Source organism: Sinocyclocheilus rhinocerous, unplaced genomic scaffold (genome assembly GCF_001515625.1).
Source record: "Sinocyclocheilus rhinocerous isolate Xijiao unplaced genomic scaffold, SAMN03320098_v1.1 scaffold1177, whole genome shotgun sequence".
NCBI lineage: Eukaryota > Metazoa > Chordata > Actinopteri > Cypriniformes > Cyprinidae > Sinocyclocheilus > Sinocyclocheilus rhinocerous.
In genome coordinates this window covers 2,572-16,000 of record NW_015660881.1, presented here as the reverse complement: position 1 = coordinate 16,000, position 13,429 = coordinate 2,572, and the positions used below count along the sequence as shown (strand labels likewise).

The 13,429-nt window shown below is 38.6% G+C and overlaps 1 protein-coding gene across 1 annotated transcript; it reads left to right on the top strand.

Moving 5' to 3' along the window:
- The first annotated feature begins 7,392 nt into the window (after positions 1–7,392).
- Positions 7,393–11,379, top strand: LOC107725728 (uncharacterized). Its single transcript, XM_016535105.1, has 2 exons — positions 7,393–7,486; positions 7,700–11,379. Exons 1-2 carry the CDS (start codon positions 7,393–7,395, stop codon positions 11,377–11,379), a joined length of 3,774 nt encoding a protein of 1,257 aa, XP_016390591.1.
- The last annotated feature ends 2,050 nt before the right edge of the window (positions 11,380–13,429 follow it).

Below are 13,429 nucleotides of genomic sequence, written 5' to 3'. Positions count from 1 at the left end.
AAACCTAATTTTAAAATGTCAAGGGGCAACACTAATCACCATAATGGTGAATGATCAATAAAACATTTGTTTCTTTCTATCTCCTCCCCCTTTTTAAAGTGTAAGTGATGTTTAAATACCTAATTCATTCATTCACTCTGCAAAATTGCTTTACTTACTGAGTATTTTTTGTCTTATTTCAAGTACAAATATAAAAAAAATTCTTAAGATGCATTTTCTATAGGCCTAGATGAAAAATGGTTTAAGATATTTAGTCTTGTTTCCTGGGGGATTTTCCTTTTTAGTGCATTTTACGTAAAACATGTAAAATTGTCCTCCACAGGGTAAGAAAAATAATCTTAATGCAAATGGAAACAAGAATAGGCTATTTTTAATTTCTTAGCCCATTGGCAGATAATTTGTAAAAATAAGAAAAAGCACTTAAATACTTTTTTTCCCTTCATGGAAACAAGCCCGTACACCGTTTTTACACCGTATTCACATGCATGGGGGCGTGATGATAAATGACCACGATATGAGAAATGTTATTTCTATCTATCTATCTCTATCTCTACACACACACACACACGTACATAGTTATTTTTATATAAAAATTAAAGAAGCAAATTACAAACCATAAGATGACTGATAAGATAACATTTGATTTATGAATTGGGAGGAGAAACATCACAACACCACAAGCTATCATTGGTCAAGACACCATTTGGGATGTGGCCAACAACCCGGTTTAAATACTCAGGACACCATCAAAAACTGCTTTTTAGTCATCGCCTTTTAGCTCTTTAGCTTTTTGGTCATGGCTTTTAGCCACTGCTTTCACACAACTTCAAAACGTCAAAAACTGTGAATTTTCCCGAATTGTTGTTTTAGGGAAATAATTGTACAATTTGAACAATGTAGGTTCATCGTTGTTTATTATACAGTTTCCTTGTGTCAAGTCAAGCACCCTTTATTAATATATTGTATATAGTTAAACCATGTTGGTTATTAATGCCTTAAAATATTGTGATATATTCACATTGTTGTTTATATAACAGAAATACAAATACAGAAAATACAATTTTGTAAATCAAGATTTTTTCTGTTTGTTCTCAGGCACTTCACTTTCAGCCTGAGACCTTCAGTATCAGGTAAATTTGTGATTCTTTCCATGTTTATATGGTGCTTAACTTGTGCAAGAATATGTTGTGGCCACGAGATCATTTTGTGGAAAGAACCAATCTGTTTCCAGTGGCCATGAGTTGATGCGCAAACAAACCTGTGTGATTATAGCAATGTGAGATTATTAATATCAAAAAGAGATTTTTGAACTGCCAATATTATATTGCTGGTTTTTGTGACAGCAATTGAATGAAGTTCAAATAATTATATTAGGCCTATAATTTATTTCATTGTCCCCTTCGTTTCATGTTTATTCTTAGCCAGTTAACGTCAATTATTGTCTATTTTTAATTAAGTTTTAAAAGTTATAATAGTAATGCAATTTATTTATTCGCAGACAAGTTTGCTACATTTAAGTGATAGGTGAAGGTTTGGATCAAATGTCCTTTCAAGGATAGCAAAAATACCAAAACCAAAAGAAAAAAAGAACAGAAGCGACTACATAATGAAACGGGCACTTTTGCTTTAGCTATAGGACAGTCTAGAGCCTTTAAAACCATGGCTGTCTTGGGAGATTACAAAAAGAGAAACACAAGCGTCAGGCAACGGGGAAAAAATCTGGCACACTGGTCAAAAAAACAAAAAAACATTCAGTGTGAAAGGATCTATATCAGAGGTCCTTAACTCTAGACCTCGAGATCTACTTTCTTGCAGACTTTATCTCCAACCGTGATTAAATTCACCTACCTGCAGCTTTCTAGTTATCCTGAAGTATAGATTGTTTCAACGGCAACAACATAGACAAACGTTATGTGGCTCAAACTTAACTTCCAGTAGACTTCCACAAAGAATCAATAACAACCCTGTAGAGTAGATTATTTTATTGCGATTATTATAAGCTAAAATATTCATATAAATTAAACATATTATAAATTGTTATATTACTAGCCACTAGCCAGATTCGCTTTCACAACGAAACACAGTGTCTCCACGACATGGCGCCGGCGAGAATAAAAGTTACGCCTTCTTTCTTTGCGTGAACATGTGGGGCGGCGTTCTGCAAATCTTCCCACATCGTGACGTAGACATGTGGGGGCGTGTTAGAACCAAGCGGCAAACTCCCGCTCTCTCTCGTGATGCCAACACGGAAGTGACCGTTCGATTATCCGGGAGTGACGCGCGGTGACGCGCTGCCAAGATGGCGACGGCCGGCCCCGCCTACTTTAGGCTTCAAAAACCTCTTCAGCAACCTACGGGGTACGTCACGGACACTACGTCCATGTTTTTATACAGTCTATGGTTAGAACGAGCCGTTTTAGGAGGGTGTGGCTGACTCTTAACTTTCATAAAGAATATCTCTTTGGATTTGAGACTTTAGTCTTTACAACTTTACAGATCTTCTTTATGCGCCAAGAGCTTGTAACACTCCAAAGAGAAAGGAACAATTGAAATCGCATCATATGACCCCTTTAAAGAAAGGAAAAGATCCGGAACATTGTGAGTCCTATAAGCCGATATCTCTGTTGAATGTAGATTTTAAATTGCTTTCAAAGATCCTTGCACTGCGGTTGGAGAAAATACTTCCTTCTATCATTAATGAAGACCAAACGGGTTTCATTAAGGGTAGAAGTTCGAGTAACAATATTAGAAGGCTTCTAAATATTATTGAGCTCTCTCATAAATGTGACATTGACACCCTCATTTTATCATTAGATGTGGAGAAGGCCTTCGATCGAGTGGACTGGCCATATTTATTTTCATAATTACAAAACCATATTTATTTTATAGTTTAGAAAGTTTCGGCCTTGGTGATAATTTTATCCGATGGGTGCGCTTACTGTATTCTGCTCCACTCGCAGCTGTTGTCACTGTTTTCCTCTGTCCCGCGGCACTAGGCAGGGCTGTCCCCTCTCACCGTTGCTTTTTGCGATAGCGATAGAACCACTGGCTCAGGCGATTAGGGAGGGGGGGCGGCCGTGTCTGGTGTTTCGGTTGGTCTTAAACAGCATAGGATATCCCCATATGCGGATGATATCCTGCTTTTTCTGTCGGACCTTGAATCGTCGGTGCCTGCTCTAGTAGATATTGTTAATTCATTTGGGAAGTTTTCAGGGAATAAAATACATTTTTCCAAATCTGTTGCTCTGCACCTAAGACAACAAAGTTCTAGTATAATTAATAAGACTTTCCTTCCATTCAAAGTGTCGGACTCTGGTTTTACATATTTAGGAATTAATATTACCCCCACAATTTCCCAATTAGCTAAAGTAATTTTTTTCCCCTTTGCTTGATAAAATCCGCAACGACTTAATTAGATGGTCAGATGTCCCCCTTTCCTGGCTCGGAAGAATGGCTGTAGTCAAAATGAATATAATGCCCAGGCTTCTTTACCCTTTTATTCGGCAATAAAATTGGTATCATCTGTAATGGGTAAAGGAATTAACTGGATGGCTTCAATTTCCAAAGTTACAGCTTTCTAGTTCTAGGGGTGGCTTGGGTCTGCCAAACATCAGAAAATACCAATTAGCCTGTCAGCTTAAATTGATTTTGTAATGGTTCAGAGAGGATCCTAAATCTATTTGGCTTGATTTAGTGGCTTCACAGTTATCATGTCCTTTACAATTATTGCCGATTAAAAGGGTAAAGGAATTAACTGGATGGCTTAGTTCATTTATATGGAACAAGAGGAAACCAAGACTAAAATTTCCAAAGTTACAGCTTTCTAGTTCCAGGGGTGGCTTGGGTCTGCCAAACATTAGAAAATACCAATTAGCCTGTCAGCTTAAATTTATTTTGGAATGGTTCAGAGAGGATCCTAAATCTACTTGGCTTGATTTAGAGGCTTCACAGTTATGTCCTTTACAAAATCTGTTATTTGTCAGAAGTTCTAAGGTAGTCAAAGCATTATGTGAGAACTCAATCGTGTTTGACACGTGGAAGGCCTGGTCTGTTAGACGTAGGATTGAGGGCAGGGCTGGTTTGTCTTCCCTGCTGACCCCCATTCACAATAACCCCGAGTTTATCCCTAGCATTTCAGATTCTGGTTTTAAAATTTGGTATGCTTACGGAAAATGTAGACTTGGTGATCTGTTCAATGATGGCTCTATTATCTTTTGAAGACTTGGTTACAAAATACAAGTTACCAAGATCAAATTTGTTCAGATTTCTCCAAATCAAGGATTATATTTTTAGAAGTACTACTCTTGTCACCAACCCATCCATGTCATCCATTGAGAAACTCCTTTTAAATCCACCGTTGAGTAAGCAGATCTCATGCTTGTATAATGCCCTTTGCTGTTATGATGTGGCAAACACACGGGACCTTAGAAGACTGTGGGAGGGGGAGTTACAATTGATCAAAACAGAGGAGGATTGGGATCAGGTATGGAGTCAGGCGAGTAAGATCTCCGTTTGTAACGGGGCCAGAGCTATTCAGCTCAGGATTGTGCATAGATTGCACGTCACACCACTCCTGAGAAGTTCATAAGTTTAACCCAAGTAATTCTCCATTATGTCTTAAATGTAAGGTGGAAGTGTGAGATTACACCCATTGCTTCTAGGAATGTTCAGTTATTAGAGCTTACTGCTCAAAAGTTGTTCGATATACGAGTCGAATATTTGGATTAAGGCTACAGCTGGACCCCCTGTCTTTAATTTTAGGTCTCCCAATTAGATATCTGTCAAATAAATTCGCTAAACGGTTATTTGATATGCTAGCTTTTTCTGCTAGGAAGAATGTATCCTGGATCAGTGATAAACCCCCTTCCTTGAAGGGATGACACAAGATTGTCAGCGAAATGATTCCTTTAGAATTCTTAACATGTTATTCATTCATCAACTGAAGATTTCCATCAAGTCTGGACTCCATAACTAGATTGTATTGATGACTCTTTAAGTAATATTTTGAGGTATGGTATAGTATAATGCTTTTGTATGTCCCTTTTTCTTTTTTTATTGTAATGGCTGGGCTTTGTTATTTGTTTTTAATTTAGGTTGTAAATTGTTAAAAATGTTGATTAAAAAGATGCAATAAAATGTTTTAATTACAACATGACACTTCAGGGCTGTTACTAATCAAATTAAATAATTTACACTGCAAAAAAATGTTATGTGATTAATGTTTTAAATACTTTTTTTTAAATGTACGAATAAAAGCAATGATATTTTTAAACATGAAACTTGACCGCCAGTACTGTAGGTGACAGTCATTTAAGCCACTGAGCCGTTCATTCAACCAATTTGTTCAAAAAGCTGAATCGTTCTGTAACCGTTCTTCTGTGATCTTTGTTTGGAACTGGTGAAATACAAGAAAAACAGTCAAAAGCGAGTCTAAAATATAAGTGATTTAATATGAACTACTTGTTTAATAGACTATAAAACCGTTGCAGTTGTGATAATATTAGATAAAACAGCTCCCTTGGTCGTGTTATGTTGCTTATCTATATCATATGTTATAAATAAAAACATTCTGAATTATTCCCTCAGCATATTTCTTTTACTTTCGAAAGGTAAGTCCTCCAAAAAGTCCTCCTCCACGAGGAAAGTTTTAATAATGCTAGTTGTCCGGTCAGGAAAGTAAAAATCGATTTTACTTGACCACTTGTCCTGACTTTTTGAAGGGACAAGCATTAATGTCGAGCCCTGCAAAATGAATAATAAACCTGCTGTTTTAAAACGAAAGAAAGTGAGGATGGTTATTATGCGACAACAGCGGGAAACACTGTATGTTTGTGCAGTGTACACGCGTCAAGACTAAATCCGATTAGAAGCTTGTGACAAAGGCACACATAAACCCGATCAGCGTATTAAATAGCATTCATGTGAACTCTCCTTTCGGATTCATCAGTCAGAATAAATTCATTCCGACTGAAGCAAAAAGTGTTCATGTAAACTTGGCTAATGGGATGATCATCTGGTGTCGCTGTGTGCCCTGTTTTATTTAAACAACAGGGATCTATCAAAGTCTGATCTTCACAACACATGTTTGTGGTAGTGTATCATGGCACAGACAAAAGACATTTCTGAGGACCTCTGCTCATCTGGTTGGCAAAGGTTATACAACCTAAAGAGTTTGGAATCCGTGTTGAGATTAATATGGGTTACACAAGGTTGCTTTACCTTGACAAATAAAACTGCATTTTTGCAAAAGTAGTGGTAAATAAAATCTTGTGTAATGCTGCATTTACACTGCTAGTTGTTAAAATTACCGAGTGCACCTTTAACAAAATCACAAACTGATTCTTTGTTGGGAAAAAAAAAAAATCACTTTGTGAACTTTTTAAAAATAATTTAACAGTATTCTCTTTCTCTTTCGCTCTCTTCTGACATCACATATCTGAAAACTCGAAATATCTATTTCCATCAAAGAGAGACTCTGAAAATGGGTTCATATTGGACACAATATCAACAATCCGAAGAGGAGAAAAAAAGAATCCAGGAAGAACTGGATCGAATTAAAAAAAAAGAAGAAGAAGAGAGAAAAGAAAATGAGAAGAAAATGAGAGAACTGGAAGACTTTCAAATGAAAGCAGAAGAAAAAAGAAAAATAGATGAGAACAACAGAGCTATAGAACAAGAAGAAAAGAAAAGAATTCAAGCAAATAAAAAATGACGTCACAAACCAACACCTAATGTGCAACGACCTAATATAACAGTACATAAGGAGCATTAAAACTGTTATTAATGCAAGATATTTTAATGCAATATGTTTAATCATCACACGGTATTACTAGTGGCGAATGCAGTAATTTGCTGGACTGCATTATGCAGCATTCTTATTTAGATTTTCTTGTTCCAGAAGGATGACAGATTGTGTATTCTTATCTTCTGTATGCTTCTGTAACTCCTAGTAACAAATTCAAATGATTCATCCTTCAGATCTTTAGCGGTCGTCTGGATGATCTGCATTTCATTTAAAGCATTGTATTTACTTTTATGATGTGTTAAGCTGTATTGCTGTCAGATAAGAGCATCCCTGTGCTTTTTCCTCGTTGCACTGCTATAAAAACAACAACAAATATTAATTTGTATGGCAATTGACCCACTAATAAAAAAAAATCTTCTGAAACCCAAGTGTGCTTTCTTTTAGAAATTGCTTATTCTTATTTTGATAATGTGGGCAGGTAGGCTTTTATTTGTTGTTGTCCATTTCTATTTTGGTATCATTTTAAATGAGTTCAATTGTAAAAGTGTTACTCATTAAACAAATTCATATTTACACGCATATAATTTATGTTCTAGAAAGGGAAGCCATATTTCAGAACAGAGGCCACAATCAGCTTCATCAGAAACATGTCTGACTCTGAGACCATTGAACTGGCTTGTCTTGGCCAACCGTTTCAGTTGGGAATGCTGTATGATTGCAGAAAGGATTCTCTCATTCCAGGTATTGCAATCACAATATGCTAATATAGATATGGAATAAAACTATCCAAATAGACCTAAAACAGAGAATGGATGAATACTCTTGAAGCTATTACGGAAATATAAGCCAAAAATGCACTAAAAGTGAAATGAAATAGCATTTACAGTACATGTTCATAGCATGTTTCCATAGTTCTTGGCTTAATATAACAGGCAATCCATACTTTCTTTTAAGGAATAACTCTCTGGGACTCTGAGATGCTGCAGAAGAATATTAATGTACATACACAGCCAAACACGGACTTCAAAATCATCGCTTCAGATTTGAGTGAAGACAAAGCAGAAGCTTTGAATGTCTCTGCATCTCTTGAAGCCAGCTTTTTAAGTGGATTAGTCAGTGTGAAAGGCTCAGCTGACTATTTACATGACAAGAAGAAGTCCAAAAATCAGTCTCGAGTCACGTTACGGTATCGGACAACCACACGTTACGAGCAGTTAACTATGGAGCATCTTGGAAAAGGCAACGTAAAGCACAGCGATGTATTTAAAGAGGCTTCGGCCACACATGTTGTTACAGCTCTTCTGTATGGAGCTAATGCATTCTTTATTTTTGATCGTGAGGTTTCATCCAGTGAAAGCCATCAAGACATACATGGCGAACTCCACGCAACAATCAAAAAGATTCCTACAATATCAATTGAGGGTCAGGCATCTTTGACCATGAAAGACCTGGACAAAGACAAAATAAACAAGTTCAGTTGCACTTTCCATGGAGATTTTGCTCTGAAAAATAATCCAGTTACTTACGAAGACGCCATCAAGGTGTACTCAGAGCTGCCGGAACTGTTGGGGGAAAAAGGAGAGAATGCTGTGCCCATGACCGTGTGGCTTTATCCTCTGAAAAAACTTGATTCAGCAGCTGCTCAGATAGTCAGGGAGATCAGCGTTAGCCTGGTACGACGAGCCCAACGGATCATGGATGGACTGGATGATTGTGACATTCAGTGTCAAGATCTGATGAGGGACAATGTCGCCATCCAGTTCCCTGAAATCAAAGCCAAGCTCAGAAACTTTAAGGACCTCTGCTCAGAGTACAAAGTCATTTTTCAGAAACATCTCTGCAGGCTTCTACCATCTATAAGGGGTGGAGGAAAAGAAGAACAGGAGCTGTCAGATTTTCTGAACAGAAAAGAAATGTCCCCATTTCAGGGTGTTCTGATAAACAAGTACCTAAATGAGCGAGAGCGGGAGATCACTGTGGTTGGATCTTACCTCGACGTCATGAAAGATATCCCTGTTCTCTCAACCAGCAATGCCCAGGACAAGATTGTCTTGAAAGCATCCAATGACTATGTGGTAGCCTTTGCACTCTCCTCCTTAAATGAAAAGGAACACTACCGTCCAGACTTGAAGAATTACCTTAAACAACAATCAAGTGACAAAGGGGAACAGCCAAGCTATGACCAAAGCTCGACAGAAAGGGCAAAACAATGGTTTTCTTTGGAAGATGTAATGGCACAGAACAGGGAAAACATACAGGCCTTCGTAGATTTCAAAGAAGCCAATAAAGGAAGAAAGAACATTGAATTCTGCATTGTATCGATCCCAGATGAACTCGGCACTGCCTCTTCAATTCGTGTTTATGAACGAGCAAAACTCATCAGCTCAGAGTACGAGCTTCCCTCAAAACCTCCAATGCCCAATTTCTTGAGTGCCGAGCATGACTGCATACATCTGCAGATCACGCCTCCTGACCACGGCGTTAGTTGTGTGACCTTGTACTGTATTTCATACAAGTCTGCAGAGAGCTCTGAATGGACAGGGGTGTACACTGATGGGATTTCTGATCAGGTCACTGTCAAGCAGCTACAGCCGCATAAAGAATACTGTTTTACCTGTAAGGCAGTGTGTCGTCCAGGTGTGAGTCTGGCAAGTGACAAAACACAATTCTTCAGGACCCTTCCTTGTGCTCCTCCAGGAGCGCCCACAGTCAAAAGAGTAGAATCTGAGTCTGCGACATTAACTTGGGATGTCCCTAAATCTGTGGGCGGAGATATTATGGTCACTGGATACGTGTTGGAATTCAGAGAACGGCCAAAGGATCAGGAAACCGAAAAGCCATGGGAATCTGTGAAATCTGCAGGCAGGGTTTACACTTTTCAGGGACTGAAAGCAAACACAGACTACACAGTCAGAGTTTTTGCAAACTGTGGAAGTGATGGAGCGAGTCTCCCCAGCCCTGAAACTGGGTTTTCTGCATGTCCAAAGAGCAAACCGTCAGACGAGGCTGGAAGTGGATTGTTCCTGGATCAATCTTCAAGCATACATAAGGGGAATCCTTCGATTTATAAACTGGCACTACACAAAAAAATGAAAGAGAATGAAGCGTTTGATCAGTATGTCTTTGGAAAACAGGTGGAGGATGTGAAAAACAAAGTCATTCTTCTTGTAGGAGCGACAGGTGCAGGAAAAACCATGCTCATCAATGTGATGGCTAACTACATACTGGGCGTAAAGTGGGAGGAAGCGTATCGCTTCAAACTGATCCACGAAGAGACTCATCGCACGCAGGCCGAGAGTCAGACATCTATCGTCTCATCTTATGAGCTCTACAGTCAGCCTGGCTTTAGAATTCCCTACTCGCTCACAATCATAGATACACCCGGCTTTGGTGATACGAGAGGAATCGAACATGATAAACGGATTACAAAGCAGCTGAAAAGCTTTCTTTGTAGCCCTTTGGGAATCGATCACATTGATGCCGTCTGCTTCGTCGTCCAGGCCTCTCTGGCTCGCCTGGGTGCCAATCAGAGGTACATCTTTGACTCAATTCTGTCCATTTTTGGCAAAGACATCGGAGAGAACATCATGCTTATGGTGACGTTCGCAGATGGTGAAGAAATCCCAGTCCTGGAAGCCATCAAAGCAGCAGATCTGCCCTGTCAAAAAAATACAAAGGGAGAGCCCATCCATTTCAAGTTCAACAACACAGCTGTGTATGCAGACAAGAACGTAAAAGAGCCTACAGCCTCTGACAGTGATTCAGATGAAGATGGTGAAGACAATGGTAATAAACTGTACAACATTGTCTGGACATCAACTTTCAAACAGATGAAGGCCTTTTTCAAGGCACTGGGCAAATCTGAAAATAAAGATCTGACACTGACCAAAAAAGTCCTGGAAGAACGAGAGCGCCTCGAAAAAGCCATGGCAGATCTGACCCCTCAAATCACTGCTGGCCTCACTGAACTGAGAGAAATTAACACAATTAAGGAACGTTTGAAAAATGAGAGAGATAGCGTAAAACAAAGTGAGAATTTTGAGCAAGACATTGAGGTGTTGATACCAAGAAGAAACCCCATAGACAGTTTTGCCCTGAATTGCAACTTATGCTTATACACATGCCACTCCACCTGCTTCCTCCCTGCAGAAGATTCTGTGGAGACTTGCGCTGTGATGGATGAATCTGGGCGCTGTGTTATGTGCCCTCAATTATGCTCTCACACTTTCCATTTAAAGGAAAAGGCAAAGTGGACATATGTTAAAAAAATTGAGAGAAAAAACATTACCGAGCTGAAAGATAACTTAATGAAGGCACACGGAAGAATGTTGAACACGCAGGATATGCTTGATGACCTTGAAAAGAAATTAACTTCATTTAAGGCCGAACTGAGGAAGCTAATCAAAATGTCCTCTGATTGCTTGAGACAACTGAATAAAATTGCACTGAAGGCCAGCTCTCTCTCCACTGTAGAATACCTTGAAATCTTGATCAAAACGGAGAAGGCGGAGAAACGTCCTGGATTTGAAGACCGCATTGTTGAACTCGAGAGGATTAAAAAAGAAATTCTTCTTCAGGAAGAGATCGCAAAAGGAGATTATCCGTGCATAGCGGAAAATTCATCGACATATTAGACGTATTCGACAACAAATACACAGACACTGTCTATGAAACTGAAACCTGGAGACCGTGGAAATTGGAAGTTCTTAACTTCAGTTTTTAATCATGACTGAGAGATGAAAATGAAGACTGCCGAGTTATAAAAACACCAGTAAGATTTGAATTTTACTTCTTCTTTTTTTGTTACTTATATAGTCACATACAGGTCTGTGTCTGGACCCAGTCAAGAGGCTAACCTTACTATATTCAGCTTTTTAAAACTGGCAAATGGGATTGTGGGAATGTTATTTTATTTGGAGATCTGGTGCATGTCATACTGCTGTTTAATTGTGAAACATTCCATAATTGAAAAGTGTCAAGATATTGTGGACAAATCTGTGAAAATCAATATCAAGCAAGAAAACGAATAAAGTTGTCTTGATTGATGATGTTTATATTCATATATTGGTTTATCTATATGTGGTACTAGTAATATGTGGTTAACAATGAGTTAAATGATTGTGTGATAAATAATCGAAAAATAATAAAGATAAACAAATAAAATGTCTCATTTCAGTAGCATCAAAGTATGAAAGTGTTTGGTTTGTTCGGCATCTTCTTTAAAGTCTAATTATGCATCACTGGCTCAAGACAGGATTGGTGGGGAGAAAAACTGCCGAATGAGATCACTAAATACGATTTGGGGTGTTAGGTGATCCATCTTTGTCAAAACGTTGTAAGTTATGAACCAAGCCAACCAGCTACGAGGTGAATCGCAACACTATAAACTTTAAATTGAAGCAAACATGTTTTGAAAACCAGACAGAAAGACAAAAGGTACAAGACTGTGTAATGTAGGTAAGAACTACAATCTTATGAGGCCACATGATATTTTTTTTACCAAAATCAAGCTCAAATTAAGTTTTTGACCAGCTAATTTGTGCTTTTTCATCTTTAGAACAACTGCATCTGAAGCCGTAACCCACATAGCAATTGTCGTCTGGCCCAGCTCTGGGCCAAACAACCAGTAACGCTCAGCCTACATGCAGCAAAGAATTACGGCCCTTGTTTGACCCAGATCTGGACTACAGGCATGAGCCACACATGAGCCATAACTGGCCCAAATCTCAGCGAAATAGTAACTTATAGTGCTACCCAATCTCAGCCTTCAGTCAACCACATAGAGAGCAGTCTTTTGTAAGAGAAACAGGTCAATTTAGCTCAAAGGGAATCATCTATTAATTAGCACAGTAACAAGATCGTCAGTTTAAGACATTAACTTGTAAGCACAAAACACAAGATACTTATCTTTTCAATATAAATAAGGCTTTATTGGATAAATCTTAGACATATAAACTAATCTAACACATAAACACATGCATTCACACAAGTTGCAGAAAGCGTGAAAGTAAGGAAAGAATGAGTTTAAGGAAATGAAAATGTGAAATCTCAAGTTTATAATATGTGCAATTGCATAGACCTGAACAACCATCAATCACTTAATTAACCCTCGCCTTGAGTTTCTCAATGAGGTTAAAATTTATATTAAATGCACCAGTTCAGCTAGAATCTGGAGGTACTTGCGTTGCCTGTGTACGGGGGTTCCCTTTGTTGTCTTCCTTGCAGAAAATGGGGTTTCCCGAGGTTGCTGATTGGCTGGAAGTTCAGTGGTCGTTTGTAGTGACGTCTTGGGAAGCCAGTGGTTGGACTCGGAGACACTGCGTTTGGCAAAACTTAACTCAGAACACGAAACTCTCAACGGAAAGAAAAGAAACTAAAGTAAAGGAATAGAAGTAACGAGACTAGATGTTTTTTTTCTCATCGTGGCAAAGTAGCAGCGGGCATGCAGGCCGAAGCACGCTGGAATGGTGCTCAAAGAACGCAAAAAGTAATGGCAAAAAGCTTAAAAGCTAAAAAGCAGTGGCTAAAAGCCATGACCAAAAAGCTAAAGAGCTAAAAGGCGATGACTAAAAAGCAGTTTTTGATGGTGTCCTGAGTATTTAAACTGGGCTTTTGGACACCTCCCAAATGGTGTTTTGACCAATTAGATGTCGTCTTTGCTCGGGGTGTTGTATATTTCTCCTC